This window comes from Aquarana catesbeiana, linkage group LG01, assembly GCF_042186555.1.
Source record: "Aquarana catesbeiana isolate 2022-GZ linkage group LG01, ASM4218655v1, whole genome shotgun sequence".
NCBI lineage: Eukaryota > Metazoa > Chordata > Amphibia > Anura > Ranidae > Aquarana > Aquarana catesbeiana.
The window spans coordinates 491,493,586-491,517,192 of NC_133324.1; the positions used below are offsets into that span (position 1 = coordinate 491,493,586).

Sequence of the window (23,607 nt, forward strand, 5' to 3'; positions counted from 1 at the left end):
GAGACAACCAACCCGCATCCCTTTATACATATACAGTAGACGGTTTTTCCTCTTAAGTGGGATTTTAAAGGGCGGAGGTCTCAAAAATGTATAGCAAAGAGTATAAAAAATTATCAAAATTTTTATTGTATCGAAAGTTTAAAAGTAGAACATGTGCTAGAGTGGGAACAATGAATAAAAGCAACAATGGATGCCAGAATTTACAAATGATGAAAAATGCAACCAGGATAAACACGATAGGTCGACAGAGCTACACAAAACCCCACAGAGGCTGTATCAGCAAGGAGACAATTGACAGTGCAGGCCCAACGCGTTTCGAGGCTTTATATAAGGATTGCGACCTCTTCTTCAAGGGATGGATATGAATTCTCTTTATCAGCTATTAACGCAGAAGACTAGGGTTGTCTAAGCATTGACTCCTCGAGCGGGTATACAGCAACTGACAACACCCCAGGTGTGAGAGATACTATGAATCAACACCTATTGGTGCATAATGGAGGGTTGATCCCTGTGCTGATTCGCACAAAAGTGTTATCTATAGTGGCTGATAGATTTTGGATACCACACTCCAGGGGAAAATAGCAGAAGAGCGTCTATGTTCAGCGGCTTGAGCATATCATAGCAGCTGCACCTTCAGTCCTGTGTCCTCCCAGGGTATGACCAAGAACTGGATGTCCCTCAAATTCATGAAGACGAGAAGAAAACTGGTCAGGGAGGCTGCCAAGAGGCCTACAGCAACATTAAAGGAGCTACAGGAATATCTGGCAAGTACTGACTGTGTGGTACATGTGACAACAATCTCCCGTATTCTTCATATGTCTGGGCTATGGGGTAGAGTGGCAAGACAGAAGCCTTCAAGCCTGGCTAAATTTTGCAAAAACACATCTGAAGTCTCCCAAAAACATGTGGGAAAATGTGTTATAGTCTGATGAAACCACTTTTTGACCATAATTCCAAAAGATTTTTTTGGCACAAAAATACTGCACATCACGAAAAAAAACACCATACCCACAGTGAAGCATGGTGGTGGCAGCATCATGCTTTGGGGCTGTTTTTCTTCAGCTGGAACAGGGGCCTTAGTCAAGGTATAGGGAATAATGAACAGTTCCAAATACCAGTCAATATTGGCACAAAACCTTCAGGCTTCTACTAGAAAGCTGAACATGAAGAGAAACTTCATCTTTCAGTATGCCATCGACCCAAAGCATACATTTGAAACAAAAAGGAATGGCTTCACCAGAAGAAGATTAAAGTTTTGGAATGGCCCAGCCAGAGCTCAGACCTGAATCTGATTGAAAATCTGTGGGGTGATCTGAAGAGGGCTGTGCACAGGCGATGCCCTCGCAATCTGACAGATTTGGAGTGTTTTTGCAAAGCAGAGTGGGCAAATATTGCCAAGTCAAGATGTGCCATGCTGATAGACTCATACCCAAAAAGACTGGGTGCTGTAATAAAATCAAAAGGTGCTTCAACAAAGTATTAGTTTAAGGGAGTACACACTTATGCAACCATATTATTTTAGCTTTTAATTTTTTATTTCCCTCCACCTAAAAGATTTCAGTTTGTTGTTCAACTGAGTTGTACAGTTTATAGGTCACATTAAAAGGTGGAAAAAGTACTGAAATGATTTATCTTTGTCTCATTTGTTTACATCACAGAAACCTGACATTTTAACAGGGGTGTGTACACTTTTTATATCCATTGTAAGTATTCACAGCCTTTGCCATGACACTCAAAATTGAGCTCAGGCGCATCCTGTTTCCACTGATCATCAGGTCTGAGCTCTGGCTGGGCCATTCCAAAACTTTAATCTTCTTCTGGTGAAGCCATTCCTTTTGATTCGGATGTATGCTTTGGGTCGATGGCATGCTGAAAGATAAAGTTTCTCTTCATGTTCCGCTTTCTAGTAGAAGCCTGCAGGTTTTGTGCCAATATTGACTGGTATTTGGAACTGTTCATAATTCCCTCTACCTTGACTAAGGCCATGTTTCTACAACTTGATTGGAGTCCACCTGTGGTAAATTCAATTGATTGGACATGATTTGGAAAGGCACACGTCTGTCTATATAAGGTCTCACAGTTAACGGTGCATGTCAGAACAAACCAAGCCATGAAGTCTTATGAATTGTCTGTAGACCTCAGAGACAGGATTGTATCGAGGCACAGATCTGGGGAAGGGTACAGAAAAATGTCTGCAGCATTGAAGGTCCCAATGAGCACAGTGGCCTCCATCATCCGTAAATGGAACTAGTTTGGAATCACCAGGACTATTCCTAGAGCAGGCCGCCCGGGCAAACTAAGCGATCGGGGAGAAGGGCCTTAGTCAGGAAGGTGACCAAGAACACAATGGTCATGCTGCCAGAGCTCCAGCGTTTCTCTGTGGAGGGAGGAGAACCTTCGATAAGAACAACCATCTCTGCAGCAATCCAACAATCAGGCCTGTGTGGTAGAGTGGCCAGACGGAAGCCACTACTCAGTTAAAGGGCATATGACAGCCCGTCTGAAGTTTGCCAAAAGAAACAAAATTCTCTGGTATAATGAAACAAAGATTGAACTCTCTGGCCTGAATGGCAAGCGTCATGTCTGGAGGAAACCATGCAGGGCTCATCACCTGGCCAATACCATCCCTACAATGAAGCATGGTGGTGGCAGCATCATGTTAAGGGGATGTTTTTCAGTGGCAGGGAATGGGAGACTAGTCAGGATCAAGGAAAAGATGAATGCAGCAATGTAGAGAGACATCCTTCATGAAAACCTGTTCCAGAGCATTCTGGACCTCAGACTGGGGCGAAGGTTCATCTTCCAACAGGACAACGACCCTAAGCACACAGCCAAGATAACAAAGGAGTGGCGGCTATGGGACAACTCTGTGAATGTCCTTGAGTGGCCCAGCCAGAGCCCAGACTTGAACTCGACTGAACATCTCTGGAGAGATCTGAAAATGGCTGTGCACCGACACTCCCCATCCAGCATGATGGAGCTTGAGAGGTTCTGCAAAGAAGAATGGAAAAAACTGCCCAAAAAAAGGTGTGCCAAGGTTGTAGCATGATACGCAAAAAGACTTAAGGCTGTAATTGGTGCCAAAGGTGCTTCAACAAAGTATTGAGCAAAGGCTGTGAATACTTTTGCACTTTTTTCGTTTTTTTATTTTTAATAAACATGCAAAGATTTCAAACAAGCTTCTTTCACGTTGTCATTATGGGGAATTGTTTGTAGAATTTTGAGGACAATAATAAATGTAATCCATTTTGGAATAAGGCTGTAAAATAACAAAATGTGGAAAAAGTGAAGCTCTGTGAATACTTTGTGGATGTACTGTATGAATAGCATTCCTTGGAGGATGCTCTCAATACATGGTTAATTACATTTTTGTTGGTTTAGAACAGTGGTTTTCAAACCGTGGCCCGGGGGTCAGATGCAGCCCTTTGAGCATTATTTCTCCCACTGGTACAAGGAAATATTTCATCAAGGATGGGGCAATCTTCCTACCACTGAAACCAACAATGAGGCACTATTCCTCCCTCTGACACCAACGATGGGCCACATGTAGTCATTTTTTTTCTGTGCACAGACAGGCTTCATGACTGCACTGGTCACCTAAAACAACCAACAATATTTCACAAAAGTATTTGGGACCTAATGAAGATAAGGGCAGAATCATGGCATGTAAAGTGGGAAATAAAAGTAATTAAATATAGCCAAGAAAATGAACGCAGAGTAAATATGTAATATATGCAAACAAAAGAAAATGGCCATGTTGAGTAGTATTATAATACTACTCAAATAATACTACCGAAATAATACTAAAACCTACTTCATCCAGCCAAGATAGACTTTAATGACTTCTCTCTCCTTTGGTTTTGCCCTGATTATCCAAGCTTCAGGTGTTGTCTCTTTAAACACTGAACTGACTTTGCCATCATCTATTGCTCCATTTCTGTTGATGACATCATCAGAGACCAATGTCTGCTGAGTCAGGGTCTGAAGTTCATAATCTTGTGGGTCATCAGGAATGTAGAATGCCCTCAAAGATGCCTCCTGCAATAGAAGCAAAATTAATTATTCTTTAAATAAATCAAACATTTAAAGATGAATTTCAGGTACGATATAGTTTTACAATCATATTGGTTTAGCTTGGAACAATGTAACTAAGTATATATCATATCTGGCTGATGCCCCTGCAAGATAGATTCACTGAAGTATAGACACCACTACTTCAGTGATCTTCACTTGATTTCAGATCCTGTGCTGAGCGGCTGGCCTTATGCATTCTGAATGCAGGAGGAGCACAGTACCTGAAATCAAGTGAGAATGCGATGTTCTGTGTGCATCTGTGTGATGCTCTACCATCTCTTTCAGGATATATGAAATGACACTAGGGAAAACTCTGCTGGCCTGTGTGCTGTATTGCTCTTATATTATATTATCTGGTAGCTTGTCTTAGGTCAGGTGAATGTTTGGTCAGAATATCTGCTGGGACATACTCACTGTATTGGCTAGGTGGAGTTATTGGCAGAAGTATAAACACAGATCAGGTGAGGGTAGGAGGAACTGACCCGCATAGCAAGAATATATTCAGGTTTTTTAGATGCTGCCATCACTAAGAGGAAAAGGTACAGCCTTGAAACATTCATTCAGGGAATGCAAAGCGCTCTCTGAATGGCGCCTGTGTTGAGCAGCTGACCTCCTGTGTTCAGAATGCAACATGCCAGCCGCTCAGCACAGGAATCAAAAGCAGGTGGAAATCACTGGTATAGCGGTGTCTACTTCTCTATACCAGGTATGGTACATGCATAGTTACATTGGTCCAAGGTGGACCAATGTAACTATGTATAAAATAGTCATACCTGGAGTTCTTCTTTACCAATAAAGACATGGCAATACCTTTGGCACATCTCACAATACACCAATTTCTTAATGCTACAGGATAAGTGACTGCACAGCTCAGCCTGCCACTATTTTCTACAAGTATAGGATAAATGGCTGAAAAGTCTAGCTTACCACAGCTTCTTCACTCTTAGTGATCCTTGGAACAGAAATAATCCGTGGCTGATTCCGCTTTACTGCATCAAGACCATCGTAAATCTTTAAAGTTTGCTTGCCTGGAAGGAAAATCATTAAGAAACAGTTAATTGTGTAATACAAGTACACAAGTTTTATGTTAATAAAATGGTTCCTGGAATATAGGACAGTGATCTGTAAATCCGTTTAAGGATTGTACATTTTTGTTAAAGGGTAAATAAATCCTGAAATCTTATTTCAGTTAAAGGTGGAATCTGGTGGATTTAAAGTCACCCTCCAGGTCATTAGAACTATGAGGTCACAGTTACCAGCGATACTCGTGCCATTGGCTCCCGCTGCTGTCAATCACAGCCAGTGAGCCAATCAGAAGATATGGGGGGGCGAGGCTCAGTGTGTGAATGGACACACAGAGCTGTGGGTCGGGAGCGCACCCGCTTTGGTGCTCCCATAGCAAGCTGCTTGCTGTGGGTGCACTCGACAGGAGGGAGAGACCAGGAGCACCAGCGGGGGACCCGAGAAGAGGAGGATATGGGCTGCTCTGTGCAAAACCACTGCACTTAGCAGGTAAGTATAACATGTTTGTTATTTTAATATAAAAAAAACAAAAAACAAACTAGGGTTTAGTAACCCTTTAACTCTAAACTGATAAGAGGCTTTGCCTTTTCACAGGCATGGACAATTTTAATGTGTTAGGTATCTGTCTTCTCAGCACAACCTCATCTTTTTTACTTTACCAAACGATTGAGTGATATATTGTGTTTATGTGCCTTAAAATTAACTATAATGTTTTTGTCACTGAAATGTTAGGTTTCGTAAACTGTTGCACCAATAGTGTGATGTAAAAATTTGGAATCACCGCTATATAATTCTCTAGGGTGTCTACTTTCATAAAATATATAATGTTTTGGGGGTTTTATGTAATTTTCAGGCCTGAAAGGATTTTTTAAACTTGCAAAAAAAAATAGCAAAAACAGCTCTGACAGCGAAATGGTTAAGGCCTCTTTCACAAATGGCGATCTGCTTTGCGCAACGTAAGCTTTTTACGCTGATCCTCCGCTAAGAAGAACAGGCAGATGACAGGTCCCGCTCTGCTCTATAGGCGGTTTACACCCGACTGCCCTCCAATCCGATCTGCCTAGACAGAGGGAAAGGATCCCCTTCTGATTCATTCTAATAAATCTAGCGGATCGGATTGGAGGTAGGCAGGTATAAAATGAACACAAGTCCATAAAGATGCATGGACCATCTGATCAGGTCCGCCTGAAAAATGAACAGATGGACCTGATCGGATCGCCCATGTGACAGTGTTTCAAAACTAGGTGCACACACTTTGCAATACTCAAGGGGAGTTTTGATTTCTCTTAACAGAAACAAAAATGGGCAGACATGTAACTTATCAGCAACAGCATTTAACCACATAAGCTCCTGCACCTGTACATCTGTATAGAAAAGAAAAATTTCCATATTTCACCCACTGATTCAGCAAAAAATATTGTCATTACTCGTGACAGCAAAGTAATACATGCATATATTTTTCAGGACAGATGAGGCTTTTTTTTTTGGCAGAATTGCTTTGCAAACACATTCTGTATGCAATCGACATTGCATTCTTTATGTTCTATTTTGTAAAAAGAAAATTAAAAAAAACTAGTACAACTGACAGTTTAACTAGTGATACGGTACAAAAAAGTACATATTCTATTCTATAGTTTGTTTCATGTATAATGACACTAAAATTACTTTTCTAGTACAAAGCATGGCAATTATGTAACAACAACATAAAGGCTTTTTACATTGTATGTACTTTCATTTAAATGTGATGCTTTACAAAAGAACAAACAAGAAAAAGTAAAAAAAAATATGTGAAGTTGATTTAAACTGCTTTGGTCTGCATATCAAAGATCTAATGTAATTATCTTGTAGCAGTAATAGTTCCAATTTATTAATGACGCCAGTAAACTATTTGCAGACACCGATTAAACCAGTCATGTTTTTTTGGGCTGCAAGTAGCCCTCTTTGCCTTCTCTGCAGCCCTCAGTGGTGTAAGGATAAAAAAAAAAGCTCCCCAAACTATTCTCCACCTGATAAGTTAACTTCATTGCATACTTTTAGGCGGACCATTCATTGTGCAATTTTTTTCCTTCAATCACAGGAAGAAAATGGCTTGATTCTTCTTGAATCCTTCCCGGTGCACTATTGTATTCTGACAGGAGGAGCTTTTCCAGCCATCAGAATACAATGATCACCGCTGGTGGGTAAATCTGCCAGCAGTGATTGAACAATTAACAGACCAACTTCAGTACAACCAGCCTGCCCATCGATGGATCAAAATTCATCCGGTTCCTGCTGAACGGGCAGAATTTTGAGCGGTCTATGGCTGGCTTTACGGCTAAATACTAGAGGAAATGTTTTATGGCCCCCTTCTCTGAGCCTATATTTCTTAATTTACAATTTATACCTTTTTCTGCAGTGAAGATTTAGACCTTCCAATATGGCTCATTGTTTCATATGAGTTTATAACATGCCGGAAATACACAGAAGCCTCTGCAGCAGTTCCTGAGAGCTTTAAAAATGATAGCGGTGTCTCACAGATTATAAAAGCAGAACAGCAGTAGTGGCAATAGTGGGAAAGAAGGAACAAGGTGTAGAAGCCCTGGAATTAAGATGAAGTCAGGACTTACGTTGTACGCCTAAGGTCCTCAACAGGTTGAATATATGTGCAAACAACCAGAAGCCAATAAAGGTAATTAATGTGCCAGTGATATTAGCTCATTTTGAGAAAACCTCAAAAATCCAAACCATATATTATATATACAAAATACATTGGGTTTAATACTGTTTTAATGCGTGCTGTATGTTGTATGTGGCAGTGCATATGATAAATGCCATTATTTCAACAAAGTTTATAATATGAGGCTACAGATAAAAATGAAACAATGCAAATCAATCAAAATGGTTCCTGTTGGGTCCAGCCTGGTCCAAATGATCATAATCACGTATTTATATCAATACTTTTCAAAGTCCAGAATTGTTCATAAAAAAAAATCCATCTGGGAGCAAGCAGATCCAAGGAGGATTATTGACCTCTGGTACTCTGCCTGCTGGATCAGAGGCATGGATTGTTGTACCAATGTCATATTGAACTGTGGCAAGAAAGTATTGCCACAAGATAAATAAGCATAATTTGCTATACCTAGGCACATTGAGTGCCATGCAATTCACCCCACCGTTGCAGAAGTTGGTAAAGAAAAATAATCAACGTGTGAGGTAAAATAAAGTGATCAGACTCTAGATCTGGAGCAGACTATTCCCATATTATATTACTACTTTTCTCTAGGTAACTACCTCAGTATAATGAGTTTTTAACAAATATGTGCCACTCTGTAGTTTGAAACAAAACACATCTAAAGAAGTATGCTTCTCTTAGTATAGTAACATAAGGGAACAAATATTTAAAATGTTCTGATTGCTATCCTAATATACCACGAAAATAGTATAGCGTAACAATATGTAATAAACAAGAATTGTAACGTGCACACAAAAATAGTCAAATGATTCCAGGAAAATTAGAAATCAGTCCTTGATAGCTGTGTAATTGATGACTCAGAAATCTTCACTCTTCATCATGTGCCATGTGTCCCTCCACCACATAGATGAAAAATATGCTCACCACCTTATTAGACCTCATACATTGGTCAAAACCCGCTCGCTACACTCTCCCAAATATATGCCTAACTCCGTCATTCCTCCTCCTCTTGGTCCAGATTCGCACTATTCTTCCCTTCCACAGTGCTCAGGCATCATGGATTATGGGTAGTATAAAACATGAAAACAAAACGTAAAGACAACCCGGCTCCTAATATTTGCAATGATCACGGCTCACCACATAGACTTGCAAGATGACTGTGGGGTGACGTCATGTGCTGACTCCCCCCCTCCTATACGCCTTACACCCTGTTATTGGGCTTTCTCATTAGGACCCACAATAAGCACAAGTGACTAAACATGCATGAATATGCCAACCCAATGAAATTACTTAAAACAATCTGATCTTTTATTTAATTTGCCATGGGCTTGTGAAGTTAAAGAAATATTTAAGAAACTGTTCTTAAACATATTTCTAAGAAGTGACCACAGGGCTCTTAAAAAAGGTAGCACATAGGACTATTTTCTGAAAAAAAAGAGCTTTTGAGTATCAAGATTTACCATAAGTAGTACAAATGTTAAATTGCCAACTACAACATTTATCTTTTGACGTTTTGACATAACTAGAAGGAAACCTGTGGTCTGCCACTGCTTAACTGTGACTGCTGACCCAAAAATAGTATATATATATATAGATATAGATATATCTATAGATATATATCTATAGATATAGATATAGATATATCTATATCTATATATATATATATACACACACACACACACACACACACACACGCGCACACACTGACACACACACACAGTTGTGCTCATAAATTTACATATCCTGGCAGAATTTATGATTTCTTGGCCATTTTTCAGAGAATATGAATAATAACACAAAACACTTCTTTCACTCATGGTTAGTGTTTGGCTGAAGCCATTTATTATCAATCAACTATGTTTACTCTTTTTAAATCATAATGGCAACAGAAACTACCCAAATGACCCTGATCAAAAGTTTACATATCCTGGTGATTTTGGCCTGATAACATGCACACAAGTTGACAAAGGGGTTTGAATGGCTATTAAAGGTAACCATCCTCACCTGTGATCTGTTTGCTTGTAATTAGTGTGTGTGTATAAAAGGTCAATAAGTTTCTGGACTCCTGACAGACCCTTGCATCTTTCATCCAGTGCTGCACTGACATTTCTGGATTCTGAGTCATGGGGAAAGCAAAAGGATTGTCAAAGATGTGCGGGAAAAGGTAGTTGAACTGTATAAAACAGGAAAGGGATACAAAAAGATATCCAAGGAACTGAGAATGCCAATCAGCAGTGTTCAAACTCTAATCAAGAAGTGGAAAATGAGGGGTTCTGTTGAAATCAAATCACGGTCAGGTAGACCAACTGAAATTTCAGCCACAACTGCCAGGAAAATAGTTTGGGATGCAAAGAAAAACCCACAAATAACTTCAGGTGAAATACAGGACTCTCTGAAAACATATGGTGTGGCTGTTTCAAGACGCACAATAAGGAGGCACTTGAAGAAAGATGGGCTGCATGGTCGAGTCGCCAGAAGAAAGCCATTACTATGCAAATACCACAAAGTATCCCGCTTACAATATGCCAAACAGCACTGAGACAAGCCTCAAACCTTTTGGCACAAAGTCATTTGGAGTGATGAGACCAAAATTGAGCTTTTTGGCTACAACCATAGACGCTACATTTGGAGAGGAGTCAACAAGGCCTATGATGGAAGGTATGGTGGTGGATCACTGATGTGTACAAAGGCACAGGAAATATGGTCAAAATTGTTGCAAGGTGAATGCAGTATGTTATTAAAAAATACTGGAGGAACATTTGCATACATCAGACAGGAAGCTGTGCATGGGACGAACTTGGACATTCCAACATGACAATGATCCAAAACACAAGGCCAAGTCGACCTGTCATTGGCTAAAGCAGAATAAAGTTTAGGTACTGGAGTGGCCATCTCAGACTCCTGACCTCAATACTGGGGAGATCTCAAAGCGTGCAGTTCATGCAAGACAGCCCAAGAATTTACAGGAACTGGAGGCTTTTTGCCAAGAGGAATGGGCAGCTTTACCATCTGAGAAGATAAAGAGCCTCATCCACAAATACCACAAAAGACTTCAGGATGTCATTGATCTTAAAGGGGGTAATACATGGTATTAAGAACTGGGGTATGTCAACTTTTGATCAGGGTCATTTGGGTAGTTTCTGTTGCCATTATGATTTAAAAAGAGTAAACACAGTTGATTGATAATAAATGGCGTTAGCCAAACACTAACCATGGGTGAAAGAAGAGTTTTTGTGTTATCATTCATATTCTCTGAAAAATGGCTAAGAAATCATAAATATGAGCACAACTATCTATCTATATATCCATCCATCCAGAGAATCATTTAAAGCTACCTCAGTACAGGCTTCCTCTGTAAACAAGACAGACATTAAATCCCCATTCAAATTATGCATTTCATTAATGGAACGCATTACCATGCATTGGAGTGCGCTGCATTAGCAGCCTAATTATTCTATATGGACTGGTAGATCCTTTTAACATTTTTAAAGTAGTCCACCCCACGTGCGTTTTGTTTGGCTGCTACTGTAGAGTAGTGTTTCTCAACTCCAGTTCTCAAGGCGCCCCAACGGGTCATGTCTTCAAGGTTTCCCTCAGATGAAACAGCTGTGGTTATTACTAAGACGGTGAAACTGATCAAATCACCTGTGCAAAATAATGGACAGCCTGAAAACATGATCTGTTGGGGGGCCTTGAGGACTGGAGTTGAGAAACACTGCTGTAGAGTCCATTGGGTACTAGTCACGAGTGGCACTGCCACACACCACAAAGCATATTATGTAAATCTTGTATTTTATTGCTTATAACCATAACACAAACCTGGATAGGGTAGGTGGACAATTATTAAATCTGACCAATGAGTTTAACGTTTTGATGTTTTTTTTCAGAGGATCCTGCCACATGCATGCTACAGAATGTAGGGTAAGGTGATAGAGTGTGGCAGAACATCAAGAGATTTGACATTAAAGCAGACTTCCGCGTATCCGTTTCCCCTCCCTCCGGTGCCACATTTGGCACCTTTCAGGGGGGAGGGGGGAAAGGGTACCTGTTTTTTGACAGGTACCATTCCTCCAGAAGTTTGGCTCCCTCCTCCACCACTGGACCAATTAGAAGGCGCAGCGTGCTTAGCACATGTGCAGTAGGGAACTGGCTGTAAAGCCGAAAGGCTTCAGTGCTGGGTTCCCTTACCAGGAATGGTGGCGGCTGCACCCAACAGCTGATCTGAAGATTGGCTGGGGTGCTGACATCGAGGGCTCCCTGGATATATAAGTGTCCATATATTAAAAGTCAGCAGCTGCAGTATTTGTAGCTGCTGATTTAAAATTTTTTCGTAGGGGGCTGGACCTCCTTAACAATAGTATATATATATATATATATATATATATATATATATATATATATATATATATATATATATATATATATATATACACACACACATACATACACATATATATATATATATACATATACATATACACCTCAGGGGTGTCTACTAATAACCATAGACATAACAACTGTGACTTGAACACAATGAAATCATATCTCGGGGGAACCATAAATTGCAAATAAACTACATAAAATATACAAAGATTTATGAGTATATAAGCGTATATACGGTAGTATACATAGCACATGGCCATAAGCCTGAGGGTAATTAAAACAGATTCAGCTAGTTAACGTCCAGTACAGCATGGGGTCTGCTTAAGGACCTCTTCTGCATTTTATATTTAGAACATGGATGGAAAGCTGACAAGTATTAGAAAATGCTTCTGCATTTCTAATGAGCACTTACAATGTATGAATAATTAATTGCAGAGCCCTCCCAGCCCCTGCACTGGACACTTGTAGAGAAAAAGGAAACCTTCTATGGGAAATCAATTCAAGCCAAATAGCTTTAAAGTATAAATGTCACCATATACACTGTATAGATGGACAAGAGTTTTCCAAGGACACCGCAGCTAAAGATAAAACTGGGATGCATTTATAACCATTCCTACAAGTGTAAAAGGAAAGCTGTACTGAGAGCAATATGGGGCTGCCACTGATGACCTTGTTCTAACAATATTAGTCACCTCGCACTTCAATCAATTCTTTCCACTGACCTGGAAACAGCTTATCAAATCAGAGGGACGTTAGAAGTCTTGATCTAAACTACTTTGAGAGCAGAGCCACACCGTATTAAAGTCAATGTATCAACATGACAGCCACTAGTGTTCAGAAAGATTTCCACAGTGGCTGCCCCTAAACTCTTTCAGTACAAGTTTCTTTTTAGATAAATCTATGCTCCAATTTTAAAACCCAAACTAATATCTGTATCATATACAGTAGCAGGCATATTAATGTGCCTACTCATGCCTTAAAGTGGTTCTAAAGTAAAACTTTTTTTTCCTTTAATGCATTCTCTGCATTAAGGTAAAAAACACCCTTTAAACACTTACCTGAGCCCATTCTCGATCCACTGCTGTGCCCGTCTGCTGCAGCTCTTCTCCTCTCTTCCTCTATTCAACGGAGACTCTGGGGGCAGTGTGAGCCATTGGTGCCTGCTGCTGTCAGTCAAAACAAGTGAGGCGGGAGCAGGGGCAGGGCTGAGCCACACTGTGTGTGTCTATAGACACTATACACTATAGACATACACTGCCCACTGACTGGCACTTCTTGCTGAGGGGGCGGCGAGGGACCAAAGAAAGGGGGGGTAAGGGGCTGCCCTGGGCAATATACTGGCACAGAGCAGGAAAGCATCTTTCTTTGTTTTTCTGAAAAAAAATGAGTCTTTACAATCACTGGGAGACATGAAGTCTCCCATGGTCATAATTTAAGACTACCTTTTTCAAAAGTTAATATTTGCATACAGCTAGGCTGTCCCTTCCTGTTCCTTCATATCTCCCTATTGCCCCTTTAAGCTACCATCATATAGTTAGGTAAACAAGAAAGTGAATGCAGCAGAAAGGAGCAGCCACAGCATGAGCATAGGTTGACATGGCACTCTACATATAAATAAACCCTAATGGCATTTCAGACCTCTCGCTGGGGGCTCACTCTAAAGTGCACTTGTCATTAGAGTTTTCAGTGACCTGCTACTGCTTACCTCTCCACTTAAGAATGGCAGTTACCTGGATGTTGGATATGAAATTCTCATTTACAGTATGCGTGCATAGTGACACCATATGCAGTGCTATGTATGGTTTTTGTAATGTATTAATTATAGAATTAACATCAATGAGAACAGTGCCCAAAGCACTGCGGGAGTGACGTTATCGTAGCTTGACCATTCAAGCTGCTGGAGCTTGTGAACCCAGAAGGAAGACGGGGTGAAGATGGAAGCCCTGTCAGTGGTGACAGCACATTACTGGAGGGTTTGTTCTAAGGTAAGTATTTGATAATGTGCTAGTATGCGATGCATACTAGGATATTATGCCATTGCTTTGCAGGGCATTTTTTTTTTTTTTTAATGCCACGATTTACTACTGCTTAAAAAATAGGATTTTTTAAAACAGCTTACCTGTAAAATCCTTTTCTTTCGAAGGACATCACGGGACACAGAGCCACAGTAATTACTGATGGGTTATATAGGTATCACTGGTGATTGGACACTGGCACACCCTATCAGGAAGTTCAACCCCCTATATAATCCCTCCCCCTTGCAGGGATACCTCAGTTTTGTAGCCAAGCAATATAGTGTATTAGAAGAGGGGCGGGACCTCTGTGTCCCGTGATGTCCTTCGAAAGAAAAGGATTTTACAGGTAAGCTGTTTTAAAAAATCCTATTTTCTTTCTCGAACATCATGGGACACAGAGCCACAGTAATTACTGATGGGATGTCCCAGAGCAATGCTACCTGAGGGGGGGGAACCACGACCAAGTAGGGTGCAATCAGACCTGAGGACCCTGTACCGCTGCCTGCAGCACACTACGCCCAAAGGCCATATCCTCATGCCTTCTCACATCCACCTGATAGAATCTGGTGAATGTATGAACTGAAGACCAGGTTGCGGCCTTGCAGATTTGAGCCATAGAGGCCTGGTGATGCACTGCCCAAGAAGCACCAATAGCCCTTGTGGAATGTGCCCTGATCTGAAACGGAGGAATCTTCTGTTTCAAACCGTAAGCTTGAATGATCAAATGTCGAATCCATTTAGAAATGGTAGCTTTTGACGCTGCCTGTCCTCTATTGGGACCCTCTGGCAGCACAAACAAAACATCCGTCTTGCGGATCTGAGCAGTTGCCCCTAGATAGGCCTTAACTGCTCTTACTACATTCAACGAATGTAGAGATCTCTCTTCCGGAGAACAGGGATCTGGAAAAAAGGAAGGTAGAACAATGTCTTGGTTTAAATGAAAATCAGAAACCACCTTCGGTAAAAAACTAGGATGAGGGCGTAGTACCACTCTATCCTTGTGTATAATCAAATAAGGCTCCTTACAGGAAAGAGCTGCTAATTCTGATACTCTTCTAGCAGAAGAGATGGCCACCAGAAAAATTAATTTCCTTGTCAACAAGACCAAAGGAATCTGACTTATTGGTTCAAAAGGCTGTTTCTGTAACACAGCCAGGACCAAATTCAAGTCCCAGGGGTTTAGGGGCGCTTTAACCGGAGGATTAAGACGCATCACCCCCTGCATAAAGTTTCGGACCAAAGAATGCAAAGCAAGTGGCCGCTGAAATAATACTGATAAAGCAGAGACCTGGCCCTTGATGGTACTCAAGGCCAGCTTCATCTCTAATCCTAATTGTAGAAAATCAAGAATTCTACCTATGACATATTTCCTGGGATGCCAACCTCTGGATTCACACCAGGTTATATAAGCTTTCCAGACTCTATGATAAATCATCCTGGAAGCTGGCTTCCTTGCATTAATCAAGGTAGATATGACAGGACCTGAGAGCCCACGACTCTTCAAAACGTGGGTCTCAATAGCCAAACCGTCAAATTTAGCGTTTGTAAGGCAGGATGGAACACTGGACCTTGAGATAACAGGTCTTAGCGTTCCGGTAGTGTCCACGGGGAACCTACTGTCATCCTTACTATTTCTGCATACCAAGTCCTTCTGGGCCAAGCGGGGGCCACCAGAAGTACCGACTTCCTTTCCTGCCTGATCCTGCGAAGGAGTCGTGGTAATAGCAGAATAGGCGGGAATGCGTAAATCAGTGAGAACCGATGCCACGGAATCACCAACGCATCCGTCCCGCATGCAAGAGGATCTTTTGTCCTTGCCACAAATCTGTCTATCTTTTTGTTGAATCGGGATGCAAAGAGATCTACATCTGGAACCCCCCATCTTTGGCATATGGCCCAAAAGACGTCGGGATGCAGAGACCATTCCCCTGGAAGTAACTGCTGGCGACTTAGATAGTCCACCTGCCAATTCTCTATTCCCGGGATGAAAACTGCCGATATGCATGGCACATGCATCTCTGCCCAGACTAAGATCTGGTTCACCTCTTTTTGAGCAGCTCAGCTCCGGGTGCCTCCCTGATGATTGACATAAGCCACTGCTGTGGCATTGTCAGACTGGATCCTGACCGGACAACCCTGTAGCCTGATAGTCCAGGCCTTTAGAGCTAGATGTATCGCCCGGATCTCCAGAATGCTGATGGGTAAGGTCCTCTCTGTCTTGGACCATACCCCTTGGACCGCAGCCTGTTCCAGAACTGCTCCCCAACCTGACAGACTGGCATCTGTTGTTACCACCGTCCAGGTAACTGGTAGAAAGGATTTCCCCTTCTGCAGGTTTTCGGTTATGAGCCACCAATTGAGGCTCTGACGCACCGCATGCGACAGGTGCATCGGAAAGTCTAATGCCTGAACCTTCTTGTTTCAGGTCGACAGAATACTGTGTTGCAGCATTCTTGAGTGAAACTGAGCATAGGGAACTGCTTCGAATGAAGACACCATCTTCCCTAGTAGCCTCATACAAAGGCGGACTGAGGGACCCTTCTTGGTCCTTACTGTCAGAATCAGCTCTCTCAAAGCAGTGATCTTTGCCTGGGGTAGAAATATTTTCTCCTGGCTTGTATCTATAATCAGACCTAAATACTCCAGTCTTCTTACTGGTTTTAGGAAAGACTTTTCTAAGTTGAGGATCCAACCCAGGTGTTCTAGATACCTGACCGTGGTCCTCAAGTTTCCATTCAAAGAGGCTACCGACCGGTCTATCAAGAGCAGGTCGTCTAGGTATGCTATGACAGCTATACCCTGAGCCCTTAATCTGGCCAGAGGAGGAGCCAAGATCTTTGTGAACACTCGAGGTGCAGTGGCTATCCCGAAAGGCAGAGCCACAAACTGGAAATGGCGCCCTCCTACCTCGAAGCGCAGAAACTTCTGATGAGCAGGAAAAATGGGCACATGCAGATATGCATCTCTGATGTCTATTGATGCCAGAAATTCTCCTCCCTGCAGGGTGGGAACTACTGTTCGAATTGATTCCATGCGGAAGGATTGAATCCTTAGGAATCGGTTCAGATCCCTTAAGTCCAGAATGGGCCTGACATCCCCATTTGGCTTTTGGACCGTAAAAAGGTTGGAATAGAAGCCCAATCCCTGGTCCTTTGCGGGAACTATCATAATGACCTCCTGCGACAAAAGTCGCTCTAACGCTAGAAGGAGCGACTGCTTCTTCTCTGGGTCTCTGGGAACATTTGATCTGAGGAATCGAGGAGAGGGGAATTCCTGAAACTCCAGCTTGTACCCTAAGGTTACCGTGGAGATTACCCATCTGTCCTGGAAGTCCTCCTGCCAGAGCTCTGAGAACTGTCGCAGTCTTCCCCCCACTCGAGTGAGCGGGGGCGCCCCCTCATGCAGAGGTCTTAGTGTTTTGCCTAGTAGGCTTCTTTCCCCAGGACTTCTTTTGTCCCTGGGGTTGACTCTTGTCTCTGGACCCCGATGGAGGCGGCCGTCGAGACTGCCTGGAGGCTGAAGCCCCCGGCGCTGGGGAAAGAGTCCGTTTGAAAGAGGGACGCTTACTCTTCTTCTTGACAGGTAAGAGAGTGCTTTTCCCACAAGAGATTCTCTTGATATAGTTATCCAAGTCCTCTCCAAACAACCTTGCACCACGAAATGGAAACCCAGCCAGTAGCTTCTTACATGGTGCTTCGGCTGACCAATTTTTCAACCATAGGATTCTACGTATATATGCATCAACCCCAGTGAAAGACAGGAGGTTTGCACAATAGAATCTCTAATGGCGTCAACCACAAAGCATAAGGCCGCTGGAAGGTTAGCAAACCCCTGGGCCTGCTGTTCAGGTAATACTTTGATGACCTGCTTAACATGGTCTCTTAAGTATTGACAGACTCCAATCGCTGCTACTGCAGGTTGGGCCACTGATCCTGCTAAGGAGAAAACATCCTTCAATAGGGATTCCATCCTTTTATCTACAGGATCCCTGAGCATCTGAGCATTGTCTACAGGACAAGTCAGGCTATTATTTACGGAGGAAATGGCGGCATCAATAGCCGGTATTCCCCACATTTTAATAAACTTTTCTTCCATCGGATAAAGTGTTGAAAACTTTCTCGGCGGAAAAAAAAGTTTGTCTGGGTGATCCCACTCAGAATAAATGAGCTTTTCAAGTAAAGTATGAACAGGAAAAGCATGTGCTGCTTGGAAAGGTTTCAGTGACCCCAAAGCAGAAGAGGATTCTTTAGCAGTTTCAGGTATGGGCAACTTAAATGTGGAGCGGACCAATCCAGTGAGGATCTGCACTAAGACTTTCTCCTCTTGGGAAGTCGCAGAGGGTCCCTCTCCACCTGATTCCTCCGAAGAGGAATCATCCGTCCCATCCTGAACCTCTGAAAGGGATTAATCTCCTTTATCCCAGAGCTCCTCTGTCTGAGGGTCTTGGGGAACAGAGGAAAGCCTAGTGCGTTTTCTTCCACTGAGTGAAGACGTAATCACGGCCATTAATCTTTCCTCTAGACCATTGATGGTTGAGGAAAAAAACCTCTTGTGTAATATATACAGGGGCTGAAGTGCCAGAAGCAGGTGTAGCCCCTGACCCCGATGGCTCTCCCTGGCTAGCCGTCCCTGGCCCATCTTTAGGGGGGGGAGGATGCTGCCGACAGGGGGCCCTCAGAACCTGAACGAGATCCCCTAGTGTCTCTGGTTCCTGGGGTGCTTGAACCTCTTCTACCCATAGTGCAAAGCAACAAGGTGTGAGGTATACAAATGAACACTGCCCGCTGAGCGATGTAGTCTGGCTAAAAGCCTTGCTACCCAATGCTCAGTCTGGTGTTACTTCAGTAAATGCTGCCTAGGAGAATGCCTGTGTCCCACCTTACATGCGACCGTCAGCTCTGTGTCTCTCAGAAGGCTGAGTGCACCTGTACAGAGTGCCTTTAATAGCCTGCAGCTGGCCTGAGTGGGAGTCTAAGCACCTGTGCTGACGTCCCGCCCCCTCCTCTACCGCCCCCCCCCCCCCCTCGAGTTTTGAAAAAAACGAGGGCTTCCCGCGCTGCCGACTCTCCTGTCATGCTTCTGGAGAAAGGCTGGCGATGGGGGGGGAGGGAGAGAGGCTGGTTACAAGATCTGCCTAAACGGCTATCTTCAGAGATGGTGGCCATTAGGCCGCAGAGCCCGGGTGGTATAACCACTTTCTAGACCCCTGTGGCCCCTCTCTAGCCTGGGGGGGAACATTCAAACATGAGAAATCCCCCTTTCCATCTTACCTGTTTGCAGGCTACTTGAGACGCTGGGACATAATCAGCGATGAAAACACCTGAGACAGACAGTCAGCATGTGCAGGTTTGTGCTCTTGGCAGCCCCCGGTGGTCACAATAGGCATAGCATGCATTTACCTTAAAGGAGAAAAGCCACTAGAACTCAAAAATTCTGTGGAATCTCCTCTTACCTTATCCAGCCGCAGGGTGCTGTTTACACAGACCCAATCTTCACCTCTCACGGTGGGCTCCGTTTGAAAAAACCGTCAGAGACTGGGGCCCCCTACGAATAGGGGGATCCAACAGTTCTGGGACCGTAAAGCACCTCGCCAGAATTTAGGAAGTTTAAAGCCATTTTCTGATCTGCGGGGTCCAGCTCTCTAAAAAGAGAAGCATTACGGGTAAAACCTCGTTTCTTCGGACACGAGGCCCGGGTACCATTCAATTCGGCCATGAAAAGACACTTTGAATGGATCCGGTTCGCCTGGCTTGCCCCAGTATAGGATCTTAGGATATTCCCTTTGGAGCTCAGCACAGGACATCTTTACACGTCCATCACCTAAGACACTGGCGTAAAAACTGAGGTATCCCTGCAAGGGGGAGGGATTATATAGGGGGTTGAACTTCCTGATAGGGTGTGCCAGTGTCCAATCACCAGTGATACCTATATAACCCATCAGTAATTACTGTGGCTCTGTGTCCCGTGATGTTCGAGAAAGAAAAGCACAATGGAATGTTGTAACACAGAAAAACAAACCAATTATATAATAAATAAATAATATTTACCAAGAGTTGATGTGTAATGTTGCTCCTTAAACCTATTAAAGCTGAATTCCAGGTAAACATCTAAATACAAAGATGAAATAGATGGTAGAAAGGTAGAAGTTCTACCTGCCAAAGGACTTGTATTTCTGCCCATCCATTCCTGAGCTTTACAAAGCTTTGCACCACAGTACAGCCCTGAGTGGCAGAGGTGAAGGCCTGTAGTTTAGTAACGGTTGCTGGAGCTTAGTAACATCTACAGGTCCCCCCACCTGTGACTGGACAAAAAAAAAAGGGAGAAGCAGGAGACGGATTTGCTAATCTGTCACTCTGCTCTCCCGCCATATCAGCATGATTTTTGTTAGCAAATGAATACTGCAGCACAACTAAACTGGCTCCTTAAGCTGCTTTTCACGCTCCCAATATGAGCTTTGCTGTACAGCGGACGGTTAAGGGCTGATATCAAGTCAAATACAGGTACTTAACACTGAATGCATTTTAAATTCACATTAAGGTCTGGTTCACACTAGTGCGATGCCAGACATCGCATGTGATTCGCCCTGCATTGCTGTTCAGATCACATGCGATGTCTGTGCGATGCGATTTCAGCCATACAAAATGTATGGCTGAAATCGCATCACATTCGCACCAAAATAGTGCAGGACCTTTTTTTGGTCTGCACGGGAATCAGATCGCATAGGTGTTCACACTTATGCGAACTGATTCCTGCACCATTTCACAGTTTGCAATGCGATCTGCTGACCAATCTGGGGGTGTCGTTAACTTTACATTGACACCCACAGCAGTTTGCAGATCTTAATGTGAACCACTGTGCGATTCAGGTGTCATGCGGGAACCCGCACTGGATTCGCAGGGTTCTTGCAACACACCAGTGTGAACTGGCACTTAATGTGAATTTTAGGATGCATTAAAGAATAGAGAGCTGCATTAATTTGTATCTCTTATATCTGCCTGGAGTTCAGCTTTAGATAAGCTTGCTACTTTCAGCTGTTCCAAAAAAAAAAGTATTGTGTAGCTACTATACTAAAACTTTTATGTTTCTCCTCTAGGGAATTTAACACACACTTGGAAAACAACTGTTTCATGCGGATTTCAGTCATTTATGAATCACAAAGAAATTCAGTGGAAGCGATGTATAGATTAGTTTTCTAAACCAGTAGTTTCTACTGGGCTATATATAGACACTATTTCTTGCAGGAACATTTACTATGCTTAAAAGGATTTCCGGACACACACAAAGGAGGTTGGGTGTTCTAGGAAACTAATCCAAGGTCTGCTCCACATTGCGGAGTGCCTTTCCTGTGCCTATTTCAAATCCATCAAGTTTCCTTCTACTTTTTTATGCACATTTTTAGGACAGAATATTATAAGTGTGACCAGACTTATGTTTTGGCATTTTCATACTTTCATTGTGTGAGAAACGCAGGAAATCCTGTCCCACATTTTAATCGACTGGCATCCAATACGACTGTAAAAAAAAAATAAAAAGAATGAAAAGGTGTTTTTTAAGGTGTAGGTCATACGCATATAGGGCACTTTCATTTGTTTTTTTCAAATGGTATTTTTTAATGCTAAGAAGAAGTTTTGTTCTCACCGTAAAACCCTTTTCTCTGAAGCATCGAAGGCTGTTTCATTAGACCTTAACAGTTTGATGGGTTATATTTCTAATGTTTAGAATGTCACCTACAAAACTAGGTACAAACAAAGACAACGCAGAGATGGCCCCTGCTCGTGGCCAAACCCCCACCCCCACCTCATCTGAAACAACTAGCTCAGTTAGTAGCAAAACTACACAGGATAAAAAGGTACACATAGCACAGCCACATATTTGAGGGTGGCTGCATCTCCTTCAATGAACACAGGGAAAAGGATTTTACGATGAGTACAAAAATCCTATTTTCCTTTCGGGTAATTGAAGGACACAGCTAGATCATTTGATCTTGACTGATGAGATATTCCAAAGCAGTGTCAAATATAGGATGGGCCCAAACTGAGAAAACAACAATAACAGTATAAAAATGAACCATAACCCTTGGATGCTCCAACCGCCGCCTGCAAAATCTTGTGACCAAAGCTAGTATCTGCAGTTGCTGTAATGTCAACCTTGTAGAACCTGGTAAAAGGTATGAACAGACCACCAGGAAGTTGATTTAAAAACCTGAGAAACTGAGGCATGATGATTATAAACATGGCCGGGACGCACTTCAGAGCTCAGGCACAGTGAGAAGTAGCAGGAAAAAGAAGGTTTCCGACCTTTACTAGCGTAAGGTCGAACCAACTTCTAACAAATCCACTAAGAAACAGTGGACAACTAGGCAGTCTGCCCTTTCTGGAACCATCCACAACTATAAAAAGGGAAACAGGGCGAATGTGACTGGGCAACGCAAAAGTGAGGAAGCATAATGAATGAGCTCTGCCATAATTTACTTCAGAGGATGCTTGTTAATCCGACAACTTGCCATGTAAAGTACAGGAAAAACTCTAAATCCGACTTGGGGAGTCAAGGCTCTCCCTCCAAAAATGCAAGGCCACGTCATAACTCAAAAGAAGTGCCCTATGCTTTTCTTGTTGACTGTCAGTTACAGATTTACATGCCTGGTGTATTTACTTTGATATGGATCATTTCAGTAATGCTCTACTCTTTGTAAATGATCAAATGTTTTGTCACATACCAAAAATATAGTGACGGCAAACTCTGGAGAAAGTTTATTTCCTAGCGTTTAAGAGGGTAGGCACCAAAAGGTCCCTGTCTCTAAGGACCATGGTTTCAACATGTTAAAGCTTGTTAAAGGCTATTAAAGCCAGTAACAGTGAAGTAGGATGGAACACTGGCCTTTGGGACAGAAGATTCAGATAATCTGAATGGCCCCCTGGAGGGCATACCAGGAAGCTGAGAATGTCCAAATACCATATATCCTCCCTGTGCCAATTCGGTGCAAATGCCCTCCATCCCGATCCTGCAGAGGATGAAGAAGCTGTAGTAGAAAAGAATATATCAGGTATAGCTGATCCTGTGGCATCACTAGGGCATCCACTGCAAATGCCTTATGATCCCTGGACCTGGAGACAAAGCTGTCCAGTTTGTTGTTGAATTTGGATGACAGAGGATCCACATTCAGCGTCCCCCACTTGTGGCAAAAGGCATTGGACCCCCCCGGCCCATTCTGCCGAAACACAGACACTGACAACTGAGAAAGTCTGCCTGTCAATTTTACACATCTGGTATGTGGACTTGTGGACTGCAGACGGGACCAAAACGTGCAGTTCTGCCCAAGCTTCATTTCGCATGACATAACTTTTGTGCCTCCTGAATGGTTGATATAGGCCACAGCAATTTCTGCTGGATTCTTAATGGGTGCCCTCCTAATTGAGGGGTCCAGTGTTGAAGGGCCATCTA

The 23,607-nt window shown here is 42.7% G+C and overlaps 1 protein-coding gene across 1 annotated transcript in view; it reads right to left on the reverse strand.

The window, feature by feature from the left end:
• The window catches only part of DGKQ (diacylglycerol kinase theta), a 268,833-nt gene that overhangs the window by 85,461 nt on the left and 159,765 nt on the right, over positions 1–23,607 (reverse strand). Inside the window, exons 8-9 of the mRNA XM_073591922.1 lie at positions 5,002–5,102; positions 3,815–4,038 (exon numbers count right to left, since the gene is read on the reverse strand). Coding sequence (XP_073448023.1) covers positions 3,815–4,038; positions 5,002–5,102 — 325 coding nt within the window. The remainder of the gene's footprint in view (positions 1–3,814; positions 4,039–5,001; positions 5,103–23,607) is intronic.